Below are 17922 nucleotides of genomic sequence, written 5' to 3' on the forward strand. Positions count from 1 at the left end.
CTGCCCTGGGCCCAGGTTTCCCTGCTTGGGGGCTGATGAGCCCAGCCCCAGTTGGGGCTATTTAGGGATGGGGAAGGGCAGCTGGGGGGGGCTGTGATGGGTGTCCTGGAGGGTGCAGCATGAGGGGGGGCAGGATATGATGGGGTGGGCATGGAGGACCTTTCCCACGGCGGCTTCTCACCCCGGGGGTCACCGGTATTCGGGGAGGGGGGGGAGATAGGACATCCCCCTCCCCCAGCCTTCAGCTCCCAGCATTCGGAGGCGCAGCACTCGGAGACTTACGGCACTGGGAGGGGGGGGCTGGCAGGGAGGAGCCCCCCCCCCCCAACCCGCAGGATTGGCGGGCGCCGCACTCGGAGCGTTACGGCGGGGAGGGCCCCCTCCCCTCCCGCCCCCCTCCTGCCCTGGGATTGGCGGGCGCCGCACTCGGAGCGTTACGGCGGAGGAGGAGGTGGGGGAGGAGGAGGTTCCCCCCCCCTCTCCCTCCCGGCGCCGGGATTGGCGGGCGCCGCACTCGGAGCGTTACGGCGCGGCGCGGCCGTGCCCGCAGCGCGGAGCTGTCCGCGGTGCTGACCGCCGCCGGCCATGGGTTCGCCGCCGCCCGCCCTGCTCCTGCCGCTTCTCGCCGCGCTCCTCCGCGTACCGGCCCACGGTAAGAGCCGACCCCCACACACACACCCCCACCACCCTGACCCCCCCGGTCACCCCCCCCATCCCGGTTACTCCCCCCCCTTCTCCCCCCTGTACACACCAATCAACCCCGGTCCCGGTGGTTCCAGCCCCACTCCGACACCGCCAAACTTTGGCAACTTGCACTCGCCCCCGGTGCGGCGGGGGAGAGCCCCCGGTGAACCGAGAATCCTTCCCCCCCCCGCCCCGTTATCCGCTCCCAATCCCCCCCCCCTCGTTGGCGCGGGGAGCGGGAGCCGCCGGGGGCGCGCAGAGCTGGTGCAACGCCGCCCCCGGCGGGCTCCGGCGACAGCCCCTCTGCCGGTATTACCGGTGGTAGTGGGGGGGGACGAACACACCGCTTCACCGGGGGCTGGGCAGGCACGGCACCGCCCGGTGGGACCCGCTTTCCCCACCCTCCGAGCCCTTCGAGCCTACACCCGGCAGCGAGCTGTGAGCCGGTTCCTCCATGCGGTCCCCACCGCGGGGCTTGGGGACATTGGGCTCTTCCTCCACCCGCCACCCCCCACCTCGGCTGGGGTGACCCCTCCGGCTCCGGGGAGGGTGTAGGGGAGAGGCAGGGATGGCGGGTGTTGGTCCTTCCCAAGGAGAGCAGCCAACACCCAGCTCGACTCGTTAGCTCTGCCACCCATGGGGTACAGGCAACCTGGCAGCCTCGACGCCTTGCGGCTCTGCTGCCCCAAAAAAACAGGACTGAGAACCCGCTGGGGTTTTGGGGGGGACCCGCTGGGGCTTGGGGTGCCCCAATCCACCATGGCCATGCCGATGGTGGGCAGCACGCATGGGGCGAGGAGCGGGCAGTGTTCTGGTCCCGCTGGCCCCAGTGGGATGCGGGCAGCGGGATGCGGGCTGCCCGCATGGCTCAGCCGAGCTGCAGGCAGCAGCCGTGCCGGGAGTTACATAAACTCCCCATCTGGCAGCCGAGCCCAGCCGGGGAAGGGTGCCGTGGCCCTGTGCCCGCTGCTATTCCTGTCTCGCTCTCCCACCCAGAGCTGCTGCCATAGCCCTCTTGCTTGGGGGGAGCGTATGGGGAACCCTCTGCAAGGCAGAAAGAGGGGCAAGGCCACGGCACCCCCATCTCCTGCCCTGCCGGGGGGGAGAAGCAAGGCTGGAGGGGGCTCCGTGCCCCTTGCTCTGTCCTGGGAGCAGGGCAGGCTTCCCCCAGGGGAGGCTGGTGCTTACAGTGTCACTTTAATGATTTCTAATGAGCAATTACCTCTAGTCAGTCCCCTAATTTCTGAATATCAATAAAGTTAATTAAACTCTGCATGTGCATTTCCCAGAATGTTAGAGGTAGAGATGCCCTGGGAGATGCTGAGCTCTTCCCAGGGCTGGGAGCCATGGGGTTCCCGTCCCCTTTGTCCCCCCACCATGTACTGGCAGCTGCCCATGGGGCTAGCTCACCCATCTGCTCCCTGTCTCCCATCAGGCAGGTCTTCCAGCCCAGCACCCCAATTTCTGTGCAGTACCGCCATGCTTGCTGTCACCATGGCCTTGACTTGGCATCGATGGGCTGGTACGTGGTGGGGATGTGCCATAGGTCTGGGGGATGTAGGGACAGGGCTCTCGGATCCCTCACCTAGGCTGGGGGGATTGGCAATGCCCCCTGGGTGGTAGCGATGCAGGGCATGATCCTGTCTCTCTCCTGCTACCCTGTGACCTGCAGGCCTGTCCCAACCATGGGGCAGCACCAGCCCCCAGTGCCCACAAGTGTTTGCCCCAGCAGAAAGCGGGGTCTGGGCCCCATGGCACTGGTGCAGCCAGGGGGTACGGTGCTGGACATGGCTCCATCCACCCTGCCCCACTGCACCCCCTCTCCCCAGCTCTCCAAAGCCATGGCAGGCCTGGCTTTTTTGGGAGGGGATCATCTTTGCCACGCTGAAGGGAGCTCCGTGTAATTTGGGGTCCTGGCAGCATGGGGTAATGGGAAGCAGCATGGGTTGCGGTGGGGGGCATGGGGCTTGGCTGTGCCTCCATGAGCTGTGCCACTCTGTCCAGTCTCAGCTGGATGCACCGTGCCCGTGGGGATGATGCATCTGGGGGACATGATGTCCCTGGGGATGTGGGTGCTGGTCGGGGCCTCAGTACGAGGAGGGGGCCGGGAAGGAAGCAGACGTCTGCTACAGTAATTAACGGCGTGTGTGTTCGTCCCTTGCGTGCCTCAGAGGAGTTCATCACCGCCACGCTGCCGTGCCACCAGGCCAGGATTATCTGGATAATGCTCTTAAGCTGGAGGGCGGGCAGGCAGGGCTGCCCCGCGGGGATGCAGGGCGCAGGCTGGGCCAGCCACCGTGCCCCTGGGAGCCTGGTCACTGCAGGATCGGCTGCAGGTTAGCGCTGGTTTGGATGAATTTGGCACGTGGCGCTGCGCCGCGCAGGTTTGCGGCCCCAGGTTTCGTGCAGCTGCCTGGCAGAGCCGGAGCAGCAGGAATATGGGGGGGAAAATGGGGTGCAAAGGAACCTGGGCAAGGGCACAGCAAGGGCAACCCCAGGCCCAGTGCAGAGCAGTGGGGGGGTCCCCCCATGTGCTGCTGGTGGGACCCCCAGATCGGCACGGGCCTCACCGGGGCTGCATCTCCCCATGTGCAGCCCTGTGCCCGGGTGGGGGCCGGGGCTGGCCCCCGGCTGCCGAGCCCCCCTTGAGCACAGGCAGTCCCCGGGGGAGGTGGCTGAAGTTGTGTCTCCGGCGGGAGAGGATAATTTCACCTCCAATCAATTCTTTAAATGCGCACAATTGAAAGATTGCCTTTGAAAGCTGCCTATAACCAGGGATGTAATGGATTCCCTCCAGTCGCAGGCAACAGCTCAGAAGCGGCAGCATCCCTTCCTCTGGCTGTCAGGGAGACGGGGCCAGCCGGAGGACCAGCACCTCTCCTGCCACAGGCATACTTGGAAGGGTGAAGGGGCTGCCTGGACCCATCGGAGGCAGCTGGGGACGTCTTCATCTGCCTGGCTCCCCGCCAGCCTGCCCAGTGCTGAGACCCAACACCGCTCGTCACATCTTCCGAGGCGCTGAAGGGTCTCGTTGGCCGGGGTTGGGGATGTGCTCGATCCCCTGCCTGCGGGAGAAGCAGCAGGAGCCGGCCCGCACACTCGCCGTGCCAGCAGGGGTTATTACATATATAATTTAAATGCAGTAACGAGCTGTGCTGAAGGGATCAAATATTAATCAGCCGCGAGAGCGCTGCTGTGACCCTGTGAAAATGGAGAGAGGTGCTTGAAATGCCAGATCAGCCAGTGCTGGGCGATGCGCGGGGGCAATGCCCGGGCACGGTGGGCTCCGATGGTCCTCAGCTGCCCTGGGGGGTGGCAGCAGAGGGACACAGGTGGCCATAGCATCAGCCCTTGGTGGCTTCCAGGACTGGATGGGTTACCCTATGTGAAGAGCGGTGATGGGGCAGGGTACGGGGTCTGCTGGCAAGGGGACGCTCACGTTGAATTCCCAGGGGGGCAAAGGTGGGCGCTGGGGGCAGCCGGGATGCCGACACCAGTGGGAGCAGGCGGCGATGCTCCGTGCTTCCCGCCTGTTGGGAGGGAATGGTGTCTGCGGGGAGGATGACATGGCTGAGCAGCCCAACACGGAGCCCAACAAGCAGCTCTCGCTCGCCTCCCGCAACCGTATTTCAATTACTGTCACCGGCAGCGGGTGGAGGGAAGGGGAACCAGGAGAGCAACGTGGCTCTGCTCTCCCTGCCCGCCTCCTGTCCCCGTGCCAGGCAGGCACCCTCAGCACCCAGGGGTGCCCTTTGGGCTGGGTGCCCCCTCTGCCACCCTGGGTGTGCTGGGGGGGTGACCTGTGCTGGGTTCTGGGGGAGCTCAGAGCTGGCACAGAGCCCTGGGGGGGGGGACTGGCACCCATGCCTTGGGCACTCCAGGGTGGCACCGAGTGGGTGCTGCCCAGTGGCGGGGGCTCCATGGTGGGGGATCCTGATGCAGGGCTCGGGGGGCTGATTTGGGCACTGCCAGCACGGGGAGGGGGGACATGGCACCGCACGGCTCCAGCGCTCAGGTCCGAAATAGCAGCAGACATGCAATTTATCACCGCCGCCGCTCAGGGAAATTGCTGTACAAATGCATTAGCTCCGCAGGGAGAGCAGGGGAAGCGGGATTACATGGGCCGTGGGCAGCGAGGAGGGGATGGGGGCACCGCCGGCACCCCGCAGCACCCACCAGGTGGGGAGGGACGAAAGGCCCGGGGATGGGCACCCTGGTGCCCACCGGGCTCTGGCCTCGTGCTCACCCTGTGTCGGTGATGCTCGGGGCTCGGCGTTTGGTATGTCAGCCGGTGCTCGACCGCCGCCGCTGCGATGCTCCAGGGAACCGGTTGCGGCGACATGTGACATGTGTCAGCGGGTAAATGACTGTTCAATTCAAGGAGAATCGCAAAACATACAAGGTCAAATGCTTCCCCGCCAGCGCCGCCATGAATATTAAAGCTGGGCTCCTCCGGCAGCTGCCGGGGCTGGCAGCCATGCTCGCCCGTGGCGGCACTGGGGCAGCCCCTTGAGTCGTGTTCCCCCCGCAGCGTCTCCGGCAGGCCCGGCTTGGCCACGGGCATCTGGTCACACTGGCGATGCCGGGGTGGAGGAGGCCACGGGGTAGCAGGACGTGGGTGCCAGCGTAGGTACCAATGGGGTGCCCGGCTTGCCACGCTGGGTTGCCGGTGGGTCGGCTGTGTGGCAGCGGTGTCGGCTGGGCGGCACCGGGGAGCAGGGCTGTGCGGTGGGGAGCGGGTTGCACAGCCCTGCCTGCGCCCACCCGGCCCTGCCTGCACCTTCACGCCATCTGCGTCCGCCTGCCCGCGCTCGCCCACCCGCTCTTGCTTGCACCTCTCTGCCCACCCGCTGCCTGCACCCACCCATCCCTGCCTGCACATTTACACCACCCACCCGTGCCTGCCTGCCTGCCTCCTGACGCTGCCTGTGCTCTCACGCTGCCTGCACCTGCCCACCCACCGCCTGCGCCCACCCTCCTTCCCTGCCTGCTCCTGCCCACGGAGGGTGCCCCCTGCCGCCTCCCGGGGGTCCCCATTCCCCAAGGCCACCGAGGTAGGGGACAGAGATGGGGATCTGGCATCAGCCGGGCACGTCCCCCCATCCTGTGACCGCTGGAGGGGCTGGAGGTGGTTTGGGGGGGGGGGGGCGTGGGGGCCATGGAGGGGGGAGCGTGGCACCGGCTGCCTGACAGCTCATTCATCACGGCTGCCGGCCCCGGCCGTGGGGGCAAAGCCAGATTGGATTTTAAATTGGAAAATAAACCTGGACTCCTGTGAGCTCCAACTCCTGTCCTCCCCCTCCCTGCGCCAAGGACCTAGCTGTCCGTACCTCCCGCCTGCTCCGGCTGCCAGCCCCCTCCTACAGATGGGGAAACTGAGGCACAGCGCACCACCGTGCCACGGAGCCGTGATGCTCCTGGGGCAGCCGAGGGCTCTGCCCTGTCCTCTCTGCTGAGCTGGGCGCTCTGTTATTGCTTTCTTGGCGGGCAGCATCGATCGGTGCTCCCCGGGTGGCTGCGTGCCACCTTATTTATTTATTTGCGACAGCAGGCAGCATCGATTCCTGCCGGGGGGACAGCCGCCTGCTGCAGCCGGATTAGTCTCTGGCGTCTCCCCGGCTCCCGGCTGCCGTTAATAGAGTCCTGCCCGGCAAAGCCGATGTGAGGGATTAGGACCCTGGTCTGGGTGCGAGCACGTGCCACGCATGCCGAGGGGGCCTGGCGGGACTCGATGGCCCTGTTGCAAGGGTCTGTGCCCACCCTGAGCCCTGGGGGGTCCCTGCTGGGTGCCGGGCCCATAGGGCTGGGTGCTGGGTAGCAGGTTCCCATGTCACCGGCCCTTGGTCACCTTGGGGACATGGGAGGGACACAGCTGTGACACGGTCACTGGAGATAAGCTGCTTAGAGACATCTGTGGAGGTGGAGGCTCTAATCCTGAGGTGCTCAAGGGGCATGGGTGGCAACACCTGGGCACAAGTGGCAACATCTGGGCGCCTGCTGCCTTCCCACGGTGCCCCAAGCATCCTGCATCCCCCAAGGACCAAGAGCATCCCCAGTCCTCAGCATCCCCCGGTACTGGGAGCATCCCGTGGTACCCAAAGCACCACGCAGAGCCCGGGACGGCACCCGGTGCCTAGGCACTGCCCAGCCCGGCCCCAGCACCTGGATGGGACCTTGCTGCAGGGTCCGGTCTCACCCAGGACCACTGTGGTCCCCAGCACCCCGGGCAGCTGCGATGCCATGGGCAGGGGGGCGCAGGGGGCCACGGTGGGCGTCTCTGCCCCAGCCTTCACGGCATGGAACAGCCGTGACGGCACAGGGCCCGGTCCCGAGCACTAATCTGCTATTAAAGCCTAAAAGAGATTTTGGCGCCTTTCAGTATAAACTCATTAACTTTTATGTTCTAATAAATGGATCCTATTAAAAAATAATTCTGGCCTTGCTGGGGGGCAAGTGAACCTTCTGGAGCCGGTGTGGCCAGGTGCTCGCCTCCCCGCTGCGCCCGGGGCATTATCACCGGCCCAGGGTGATGGCAGGGGGGTGCTGGGGACACAGGGTGGGGGGGGGATGCCTGCCAGCACCCAACGGCTCCCCGCCACGCTGCTCACCCATGCTAATGTCTCTTAATAATCCCTTAAAAGTGGCAGTCGTGGAGTAATTAATCTTCACGGGGCCCTGCCCTGCTACGGATCGGTATAATTACCCAGTAATTGGCAGTATCGTGTCATCAGCGCCTGTGCATGGCGGCGAGACGTGCCCACACGCTATCACGGCCTCATGCCCCGCACCGGGCCACGGAGAGATGCTGGATGCTGCCGTGGCATCCCTGCCGCCGTGGCATCCCCCCTCTGATGGCATGGTGGGGCTGGGGAGCTGTGCCCCCCGAGAGAGGGGACTGTGCTGTGCCAGATCCAGCAGGGAGAGATGTTGGGTGGCTCATTAGGGCTGATTAAATTCTGGGGTTTCTTTGGTCTAAAGGTTGTAAACGGCTGGGCTGGGCACGCTGGGGATTTGCCCAGGGACTAATGCATGGGAGGTCTGGGGGGCCATGGTGGGGGGATCCCCGTGGCTGCAGGTGGGAGGTGGGAAGCGTTGGCGGGGGGGTCCCTGGTAGATTATCATTGCCTGGGGACGGCCTGGCTGGCGGGTGGATGGAGAGAAGCTGAGCTCTCATGGACTCATTACACTGGTGGCCTGGAGCAGGGTCCCAGTGTTCAGGTTCCAGTGGCATCCCCGGTGCAGCCGGTCACAGCAGACACGGCAATCACCTGCATGTCTGCACCATGCGGATGCGGGGTCCCGGGGGACCCTTGGCACGGGTGGAGAGGGACAAGCTGTGACCAGGGACACCCAACCCCAGGGCTGTCCCCACTAGGGCTGGGTCACGGGAGAGGTGGGCACCCCTTAACGTGGTACAAGCTGCAGCTGTGCATTAATTATCCAGGGCTTAATTGCCAGGACTGCCCCAGTGGAGGCTAAGCTGTGGCAGGGTCCCACTGTATGTGGTCGATGTGCTTGTTTGCCATCCTGGTTTTGGCGCAGTATTGGTGTGCAGGGGGGCACTAGTCCTCGGGGCGGCATTGGCCCGTAGTGAAGCGTTGGTCCATGGTGAAGCGTTGGTCCCCGGCGCAGCACAGGTCTGTGGCACCGCACCAGCATCGCTCCCCGGTGCGGTATCAGTTGCCAGCGCTGCATCCATACCTGGCGCAGCATCAGTCCAAGGCTTGGTCCCGGGTGCCACATCGGGCACAGCATTGGTACGTGATGAAGCATCGGTCCTTGGTGCATCACCGGTCCCCACTGCCGCATCAGTCCACGATGCGGTACCAGTCCACAGTGCATCGCTGGTCCAGAATGAAGCATCGGTCCCTGGTGCAGCATCAGTCTACAGGTTCCCAGCACCTCATGCTCTCTCCTTCCCCCAGGCTTCAATGGGCTGGCGAGGAAAACCGGGGAGAACGCTGAGGCCGAGGGGGAGCCGACGGCCCTACCCACGCCGGCAGAGCGGGAGGCAGAGGCTCACTTCGTGAGCACGGCACCCACACTGAAGCTCCTCAACCATCACCCGCTGCTGGAGGACCTGCTGCACGAAGCCTTCCTGAAGAAGGACTACCTGGGCCAGGCGCCATTCCTGCCTGCCGGCCCCGGCCCCCTTCTGCCCGCCGGTGCCCTCCAGCCGGCCCCTGGCCCCCCGGCCCCTGAACCCCCACCGCGCACCCCAGCCCTGCCCAGGGCTGCCTTCCCCACCGACCCGCTGACCACGCCGGCAGGGCGCCCGGGGCCGTGGGGGGATGCGTGGGGGGCCGTGCCGGGTGCCGACCCCTCATGGTCCTCCACCGGGGTGCCGGAGTCGAGCCCCGCATCCCCCAGCTGGGCACCCACCACACCCGGCACATCCCTAGGACCCCGCGCCGGGGCCGGCGTGGTCCCCAGAGACGAGGAGGGGACCACCACCACCTCCACCATCACCACCACCACCGTCACCACGCTGCAGGGACCAGGTGGGCGCTGGGGAGGGAGCTGGAGGGGGGGGGAGCTGGGGCAAAGCGGGGCTGAACCAGGGTCTCCTCTGTCACCAGCCCCCTGCAACCGAACCCTGGCGGGTCCTGAGGGCTGGCTGGTGTCCCCGGAGCCGGCCGTTGTCCCCTACGATGGCAGCCTGGACTGCACCTACACCATCTCCGTCTACCCTGGCTACGGCGTGGAGCTCAAGGTGAGCTGGGGGGCGCGGGTGGGATGGGGTGCCAAGTGCCCACAGGCAAGCGTGGTCCTTCCATGCCGCAGCTGGGTGGCTGTGTGGGGTGCAGCAAACGCACGGTCTTGTCCTTGTCCCTGTCCCCACGTTCCCAAGCCAGGAGAGCTGGCTCAGGGCATCACCCGCCCTCGGGCCCCAGGACAGGGATGCGGACACACGGGCCGGTGGGATGCCCCAGGACATCCTGTTCCCACCGGCTGCCGCGGCTGGCACCCATCACAGAAGCAGCGATGTGGGATTTAATTACCGAAGCACTGATGGAGAAGGCGTAAGCAATGCCGGCGGGTGCGACGCTGTGGTGCAGAGCCAGGAAAACTCGGTGCCCATCTGCCAGGAGCAGAGGCTGACGGCAGCTCCCACGGTGCTGAGGCCTCGTGCTGCTCCCGTCGGCGGCACATGGCTGCGTGTGCCCACCTCTGCCCGGCCCACCGCATGAGCTGCCACGGGGCAGCGCCGTGGCTCGCTGAAAGCCGGGGGTGAGCCGGAAGGCAACAAGCTCCCTGGTCAGCCCCTGCTCCTCCAGCTCGCACAGCAGCACTCGCCGGTGCTGCTGCTCATCACCGTGCAGCACTGCTTAATTAACATCGTTAATAGCAAATTGGTCCGGAGAGCTGGAGCGCACGCCTGGCTGTCGGCGGGGCTGTTGGTGTGGGCCCGGCTGTGTCGCGGTGCTCCGGCTCTTTGCACCGCAGGATGGTTTATGGCACTGCTAACCGTGTTTGAAAGGCGCTGCCCCACGCAGACAAGCTCCAGCGCGCTATTGACCACAGGGAAGCTGTCTGAGGACCGGCTCCAAGCCGGGTGCCGGGGCGATGCCGTGGTGGTGATGCTTGGCCATCCCCCGCAGGTACAGAACATCAGCCTGGCGGAGGGGGAGACGCTGACGGTGGAGAGCGCGGGGGGCCTGGAGCCCACCCTCCTGGCCAACGAGTCCTTCCTGCTGCGGGGCCAGGTCATCCGCAGCCCGGCCAACCTCCTCACCCTCCGCTTCCAGAGCCCCCGGCCCCCCAGTCCCGGCTCCTACTGCTTCCGCTACCAAGGTACAGGGCAGCACCCACCACCGGCACCAACCCCCCAGTATCTCCCAGTGGGGCTCTGCCCCCGGCATGGCACTAATTCAGAGTGTGGCGATGTGCACCGGAGTTAATCTGTGCCGCTGGCGGGTTAAGCGGGCACGGACCAGGGGAAGAACACTAAGAGAGAGCTAATTGGCGTGAGCAATTACAGGCTCATTTAGCATCATTACTGTCAGCCATAGGTGGCATGTCACCCAGCCCTGCAGCACCCAGGTGCTCCCGGGGGGCTGAGAAGGAGGGTGCTGGGGTCCCGGGGGGATTTATCATCCCACCCCGTAACGCCGCTACCTGCCCCCAGCCTACCTGCTGAGCTGCCCCTTCCCAGCACGGCCGGCTTTCGGGGAGGTCTCGGTCAGCAGCCTGCACCCCGGCGGGGATGCCCGTTTCCGCTGTGCCGCCGGCTACCAGCTGCAGGGCGCCCGCCGGCTCACTTGCCGCAATGCCACCCGTCCCTTCTGGAGCGCCCGTGAGCCCCTCTGCCTCGGTAAGCACCGGCACCGGGGGGACGCAGCACGGCCAGCACGGCACAGCGGCCGCTGACGGTCCTTCTTCTGCAGCGGTGTGCGGCGGGGTGGTCCGGAATGCCACGGTGGGACGCATCGTCTCGCCCGGCTTCCCTGGGAACTACAGCAACAACTTGACATGCCACTGGCTGCTGGAGGCACCCGCCGGCCACCGCCTGCACCTCCACTTTGAGAAGGTCTCGCTGGCAGAGGATGACGACAGGTTTGGCACTGGGGCAGGGAGGGAATGGGAGGTTGCACCCTGGGACAGCCCAGTGCCAGGCACAGGTTCAAGGATGGGGATGGGTGCCGTTAGCCACAGTCAAGGATGGGTGCCGTTGGCCATATTCAAGCATGAATGCTGTTGGCCCTGCCCATAGATGGGTGCTGTTGGCCACAGTCAAGGATGGCTGCCACTGGTCATACTGGAGGATGGGTGTCAACTGGCCATATTCAAGGATAGGTGCTGTTGGCCATGTTCAAGGGTGGGTGTCATTGGCCATGCCCAAGCGTGGGCACTGTTGGCCATTGGCCACTGTCAAGGATAGGTGCTGTTGGCCATGTTCAAGAAGATACCATTGGCCATGCCCAAGGATGGGTGCCATTCATCATGTTCAACGATGGGTGCTGTTGGCCATGGCTGGGGCTGGGTGCTGCCATCCATGCCCAAGGATGGGTACTGTTGGCCACGGCCAGCGCAGCACGCTGCCCCTGCCATGCCTTGGCAGGCTCATCATCCGCAACGGCAACAACGTGGAGGCACCACCGGTGTACGACTCTTACGAGGTGGAGTACCTGCCCATCGAGGGGCTCCTCAGCACCGGGCATCACTTCTTTGTGGAGCTCACCACCGACAGCAGCGGGGCCGCTGCAGGCATGGCGCTGCGCTACGAGGGTACGGGGCCGGGGCGTAAGGGGGGCACCCGGGCATCCCCATGCCCGCCTGGCCCCCGCAGACCTTCGCCCCTGTGCCCGCAGCCTTCGAGCAGGGGCATTGCTACGAGCCCTTCGTCAAGTACGGGAACTTCACGGCCAGTGACTCCCGGTACCCCGTGGGCACCACGGTGGAGTTCAGCTGTGACCCCGGCTACACGCTGGAGCAGGGCTCCACCATCATTGAGTGCGTTGACCCCAGCGACCCGCAGTGGAACGAGACGGAGCCGGCGTGTCGCGGTGGGCGCTGGGGCCGGGGGGTTGAGGGAACTGGGGGTCAGCGGGTGCCGGAGTTGGGGGATGCTGTGCATGCTGGAGATGGGGATGGGCCATAATGGATGCTGGAACCACCGTGCTGCAGCGCGTGCTGGAGCCGAGGGACATGGTGGGAGCTGGAGCTGGGAGTTGCTGTGGGTGCTGGAGTCGGGGATGGGCTACAACGGATGCTAGAGCCGCTGTGCCATGGCGGGTGCTGGAGCCAGAGCCAACGGGGATGGTGGGTGCTGGAACCAGGGGGCTGTGGTGGGCACTGGACACGGGGTGGCGGGTGCCAGTGGGTGCCGTGGTGGGTGCCCCCGTGGCAGTGCCAAGCCCAGCGTGCACCCACAGCGGTGTGCAGTGGGGAGCTGACGGACACGGCCGGTGTGGTGCTGTCGCCCAACTGGCCGGAGGCGTACGGCAAGGGCCAGGACTGCATCTGGGGGCTGCACGTGGAGGAGGACAAGCGCGTCATGCTGGACGTCCGCGTGTGAGTGCAGGGACGCCCGCGGGATGGGGGCGGTGGGACAGGGGGGTTTCGTGCAACCCCCGCCCTCACGGCTCCACCGCCCCAGGTTGCGGCTGGGCACGGGGGACATGCTGACCTTCTACGATGGGGACGACCTGACGGCGCGCATCCTGGGCCAGTACACAGGCGCCCGTGGCCGCTTCAAGCTCTACGCCTCCACCGCTGATGTCACTGTCCAGTTCCAGTCCGACCCTGGTGCCGGCGCCTTTGCCTATCGGCAAGGCTTTGTCATCCACTTCTCCGGTGAGCCCCACGGTGGGATGGCATCCCCGGTGTCCCCGGTGTCCCCGCTGCCCTGCTCACCCCATGGACCCCGCAGAGGTCCCCCGTAACGACACCTGCCCCGAGCTGCCGGACATCGCCAACGGCTGGAAGACGTCCTCGCAGCCAGAACTGCTCCATGGCACCGTGGTCACCTACCATTGCTACCCTGGCTTCCAGCTGGCCGGCACCGACCTCTTGATGTGCCACTGGGACCTGACATGGAGTGGCGACCTGCCCTCCTGTGAGCGGGGTGAGCGGCACCCACCAGTGTCCCCCTCGCCCTGCGGCGCGTCCCCAGCAGCCGCCGTTACCACCGGTCCATCCTGCCCGCAGTGACCTCCTGCCGGGACCCCGGGGATGCCGAGCACAGCCGCAGGGTGGTCTCCAGCCCTAAATTCCCAGTGGGAGCTACTGTGCAGTACGTCTGCGACAAGGGCTACATCCTGGCGGGTGCCGGGACCCTCACCTGCCACGACCGCGCCGCGGGGGGACCCAAGTGGAGCGACCGTCTCCCCAAGTGTATCCGTGAGTCGGGTACCCCCTCCCTGGGCACGTCCCCCAAACCGACGGCAGGCGTTGATGCCACCGTGCCCTTGCCCCACAGCGGAGACGTATGAGCCTTGCCACAACCCCGGCGTGCCGGCGGGCGGGCGACAGAGCCCCGAGCGGCGGCTGTACCCGGCGGGAGCCACCTTACGCTTCTCCTGCACTGCCGGACGGGTGCTGCTGGGCGAGGGCAGCCTGCGCTGCCTGCCCGGGCACCCCTCACGCTGGAGCGGCTCCCCTCCCATCTGCAAGGCGGGTGAGATGACCCCCCCCCCCAGCACCCTGCCAGCACGGCTCGGCACCCCGCTTCTCGCCGCTGATGCCGGCTTCTTTCTTCCGCCCCTTCCAGCCTCCTATGATGAGTTTTACAGCAACCGCAACCTGGATGGTAAGGGCAAGGGTTTGCCGGGGCAGCCCGGGGTGCAGCCGGGCACCCACGGGTGCAGCCGATGTGGGGAGCCCCCTCGGTGAGCCCCCCAACTCTCGCGGGCAGCTGTGGCCAAGGCCGTGCCCTCGGGGACGGCGCTGGAAGGCACCAACGTCGCCATCGCCGTCTTCCTGCCCGTGCTGGTGGTGGCCCTGCTCATTGGGGGCATTTACCTCTACTTCTCCAAGTGAGTGGCCGGGTGGGTGGTCCCCTGTCACCCCCTTGGGTCCCCATGGCCCCCCCCGTGCCCACTCCAGCTACCGTCTCCCCACAGGCTCCAGGGAAAACCAGCCCTGCAGCTGCCCCTTGCCGGCTCCCACCCTTACGACCACATCACGGTGGAGTCGGCTTTCGACAACCCCACTTACGAGACAGGAGTAAGTACTGGCCCCCGCGCCATGCCACCCAGGGCCGGGCGCCCCGAGGGACCCTGCATCGCATCAGCCACGCGTGCCAGGGGCTGTGCGTGGGGTGGGACAGGCGTGGGATGGGGTTACGCGCTCCGGGGACCATGCGTGGGATAGGACATCCATTCGGGGACCAGGCGTGGGATGGGATATCAATTCAGGGACCACTCATAGGATGGGATAGCCATCCAGGGATGATGGACATCGATCCAGGGACCACACATGGGATGGGACATGCATCCCGGGGACCACACATCAGCTGGGGCATCCATCCCGGGGGCGATGCATTAGACAGGACATCCATCCAGGGCCCACACGTGGGATGGGACATCCATCTAGGCACCAGACATCAGCTGGGACAACCATTTGGGGACCACACATGGGCTGGGACATTCATCCAAGGACCATGCGTGGGAAGGGACATCAATCCAAGGACCACATATCATCTGGGACATCCATCCATGGGACCACACGTGGGATGGGACACGCATCCCCAGGGCCATCCATGGGCTGGGATATCCCCCCCCCGCCCAGGGCCCTACGGGGTGGGAGATTCCCTGTCCCGGGCACGCCGTCGCACTGCCGAGTGTCCAACCCCTCGCAGTCTGTTTTCTTTGCAGGAGACGAGGGAATATGAAGTGTCCATCTAGGCGCGGGCAGCACGGAGCTGGGCACCGCAGCCACCCCTCCCGGGCCCCCCCATGCCTGCCGGCCCCCCGGCACGGGCCGGGCACACCTCTCCCAAGGAGACTCAAGCCGAGTGCTCGGCGGGACCAACCTGGGTGCCGGCTACCCCCCCTGCCACCCCCAACCCACCCGGACCCCCGTGGGGTCTGCCCGAGCCCCCTGACCCACCCAGACCCCCGTGGGGTCAGCCTGAGCCCCTCTGTCACCCAAACCCCCACCCCGGGCTCACGGGGTGCTGAGCCAGCGGGGATCCCCTGGCCCCATCCTGCCCCCCCCCAGGGGCACAGCAGCCCCCCCCCCCCCCCCGGCCACTGCAATGGAGGAGGGACCCAAGCAGGGGGAGTGGGGCCGTGGGGCCCCCCCCCCAGGTAAGGGCTCCCGGGGGGGCTGTGGCGGGGAGGGGGCAGTGGGATGTCCTGCAGAGCCCCGGGGGGGGGGCGAGGGGCTTGGGTAGCCATTGGATTGCCCCCCCCACCCCTCGCCCACCCCCCCCAGCACAGGGCCTGCCCCCCTCCCCCGCACCCCCGTGTATCCCACCACCGCCACGCAGGGACGTGACCCCCCCCGTGCCCCGAGCATGCTGTGTCGTCCCCCCCGGCCCCCCGCTTGCTGTCCCCTCCCTGGGGTGTCCCCTCCGCCACCGGCGTGTCCCGTGTCGTCCCCCCCCACCCCGGCACCCCAGCAGAGCCGGATCCGGGCCGCCAGCCCGGGGTAACGGGGTGGGCGGGGGGGGGGGGGTGGTGGTGTCACCGGCCACGGCTGTGCCCCCCCCCCCCGGCCCCACGCCGCGTCCCACCCGCGCTGGTGGCCCCGGCTCCGGCCCCAGCCGCCCCCCCTCCCCATCTTTTGGTTGTTTCATTAATAAAAACTGGTGTTTTAGAAGAAGCGGTGGCGTCTTCCTCAGCAGGGCCGGGCACCCCACTCTGCGCACCCACACAACATCCCCATGGCATTTCCCCGCGCCCCCTCCTCCCACCCCTCCGCGGAGGAAGCGGGGGGTCAGTGTCGCTTTAAGAGGCGTGGCCTCCGCGGGGCTAACGTCGCGAGCAGGGTGCCGCCCCCTCCGCACAGGCGCGCCGCGCGCCACCTGCCGGCGGGCGGGCCCCGCCGCCCCGCCCCGCGCCGTGACGTCACCGACGGCCGCGCTCCCTCCACCCGCTTCCCCCCCTCCCCTCGCTCCGGAACGTGACGGCAGCCACGCGCCTGCGCGCCGCCCTTCCTTCGCCCCGCCTCTCCCGCGCCTGCGCGGGAAAAGGGAGGGGGGGGGTGTGGGGCGGAGCGAGCCCAAGCGCGCGGCGGAGGGGGGGAGGGGAGGCGGTGCCGGGGTCGCGCCTGCGCCATGGCGGTGCGCGCGCCACCCCGCCACCTCCCCCCCTCCCCCGCCAGGGCCGAGAGCGGGAGGCGGTGGCGCGGGGCCGCGCCTGCGCGCGGGGCGGGTGGGGGGCCCGGCGGCGGGGCGCGGTCTGCGCCTGCGCGGGCGGCGCGGCGGCGGCGGCGGCGGCGGGGCCCTGAGCGTCGGCGCCGCCTGTGTGTGGTGCGTGCGCGGTGCGTGTGCGGCGGCGGGCGCGGGGCCGCGCCGCCCCCTCCCTCCCTCCACCCCTCCCTTCACCCCCTTCCCCTCCTCTCTTGCGCGGCATGGCAGCGGGCGCGGGGCCCCCCGCAGCCGCCCCCGGGCCCGGCTGGAGGAGGAGGAGGACGACGACGGGCAAGCTGCAGCGGCCCGTGGGCTAGGCCCCGCCGCCGCCCCCTCCTCGACGCGGAGTCGCCGCCGCTGAGGGGCCGCCGCCGCCCCCCCCCCTTCCCCTTCCCTACACCCCACACCCCCCCCCCCCCGCTTCGCTCCCTCTCGCCGGGGGGGGCTCTCGGGGCCGCTCCCGGGCTGGATGAATGTGGGAGAAGATGGAGACCAAGACGATCGTCTACGACCTGGACACCTCCGGGGGGCTCATGGAGGTGAGGCCCGGGTGGCGGCGGGGAGGGGAAGGCCTGACCGGGGAGGCCGCGGGGCTGCAAAATGGCGAGGGACCCCCCCCCCGGAGCCCCGTGGCCATAGAAGGAAGTGCGGAGGGACGGAGGCGGCTCGCCCAATCCCCGGGAGAGGCCCTCCCGGACACGGGGCTGGCGGGCGGGGCGGGTCCGGCCCGAGGCCTTGTCGTGTGGCCCCCCCCCACCGCCACCACCGCCACCCCGAGTCCTTCCCGGCGGTCCCGGGGCCGCTCTCCCCCCGCTGACGGCTGGGAGAAGGGCGCTTGGGGTACAGGTTCGGTCCCAGCCCCTCTCTGTCTGTCTGTGCATGTGCAGCAAATCCAAGCCCTCCTGGCTCCCCCCAAGAGCGAAGATGGGGAAAAGAAGAGCAGGAGGCCCGAGAAGGAGCCCAGGCGAAGTGGCAGGGCCACTAACCACGATAGCTGCGATAGCTGCAAGGAAGGAGGGGATCTGCTGTGCTGCGATCACTGCCCTGCCGCTTTCCACCTCCAGTGCTGGTAAGGCTCGGTGCGATCTCCCTCTGGACCTGGCCGTCCCGGTCCAGGCAGCACCTTCCCTCCAGCAGCTCCCGCTTCCCGTTAGGTCCCTGCCTTGCCCGGGGAGGGGGGACGGGACGGGACACGGGGCCGGGTGTAGCAGGCAGGAACAAAAAGGAGGTGCAAACCCCACTCGGGTCCATCCCCCCCGAGACTAATCCGCAGCAGCTGAGGTGAAAAGCTTCCTCGCTGCTTTCTCTGGGGGGTGGGGGGGTGGGCGAGTCTACCACCCTCCTTTCTTTTTGTGCTGAGCAGCAGCCGAGAGGCCTAGAGGAGGAGCGAGGCCGATGGCTGCGCGGCCTGGCTGCTCTGGTGCTGCCCTTACCCAGCC

General features: G+C 67.4%; 2 protein-coding genes across 4 annotated transcripts in view; both read left to right on the plus strand.

Annotated features, from left to right (window-relative positions):
• Positions 1–490: 490 nt before the first annotated feature.
• Positions 491–15848, plus strand: SEZ6 (seizure related 6 homolog). Of its 2 annotated transcripts, none has more exons than XM_069791195.1 (17): positions 491–652; positions 8610–9185; positions 9264–9397; positions 10287–10479; positions 10814–10999; positions 11073–11241; positions 11747–11913; positions 11997–12191; positions 12561–12699; positions 12785–12981; positions 13058–13252; positions 13336–13527; positions 13607–13804; positions 13898–13936; positions 14042–14162; positions 14250–14352; positions 14987–15848. In XM_069791195.1, exons 1-17 carry the CDS (start codon positions 586–588, stop codon positions 15017–15019), a joined length of 2904 nt encoding a protein of 967 aa, XP_069647296.1. In that variant the 5' UTR covers positions 491–585; the 3' UTR covers positions 15020–15848. The 2 variants fall into 2 exon arrangements, with proteins under 2 accessions (XP_069647296.1, XP_069647297.1); XM_069791196.1 differs by having other exon boundaries at positions 15003–15848.
• A 688-nt stretch (positions 15849–16536) lies between these two features.
• PHF12 (PHD finger protein 12) overlaps positions 16537–17922 on the plus strand; it is a 33229-nt gene continuing 31843 nt past the window's right edge. The window contains exons 1-2 of one of the 2 annotated variants that reach the window (XM_069791197.1): positions 16537–17022; positions 17371–17552. In XM_069791197.1, the coding sequence (XP_069647298.1) occupies positions 16957–17022; positions 17371–17552 (248 nt within the window). In that variant the 5' untranslated portion in view covers positions 16537–16956. Of the gene's footprint in view, positions 17023–17370; positions 17553–17922 lie in introns of those variants that run through there. The other variant, XM_069791198.1, reaches the window with a different exon arrangement.

Source organism: Haliaeetus albicilla, chromosome 9 (genome assembly GCF_947461875.1).
Source record: "Haliaeetus albicilla chromosome 9, bHalAlb1.1, whole genome shotgun sequence".
Lineage (NCBI taxonomy): Eukaryota > Metazoa > Chordata > Aves > Accipitriformes > Accipitridae > Haliaeetus > Haliaeetus albicilla.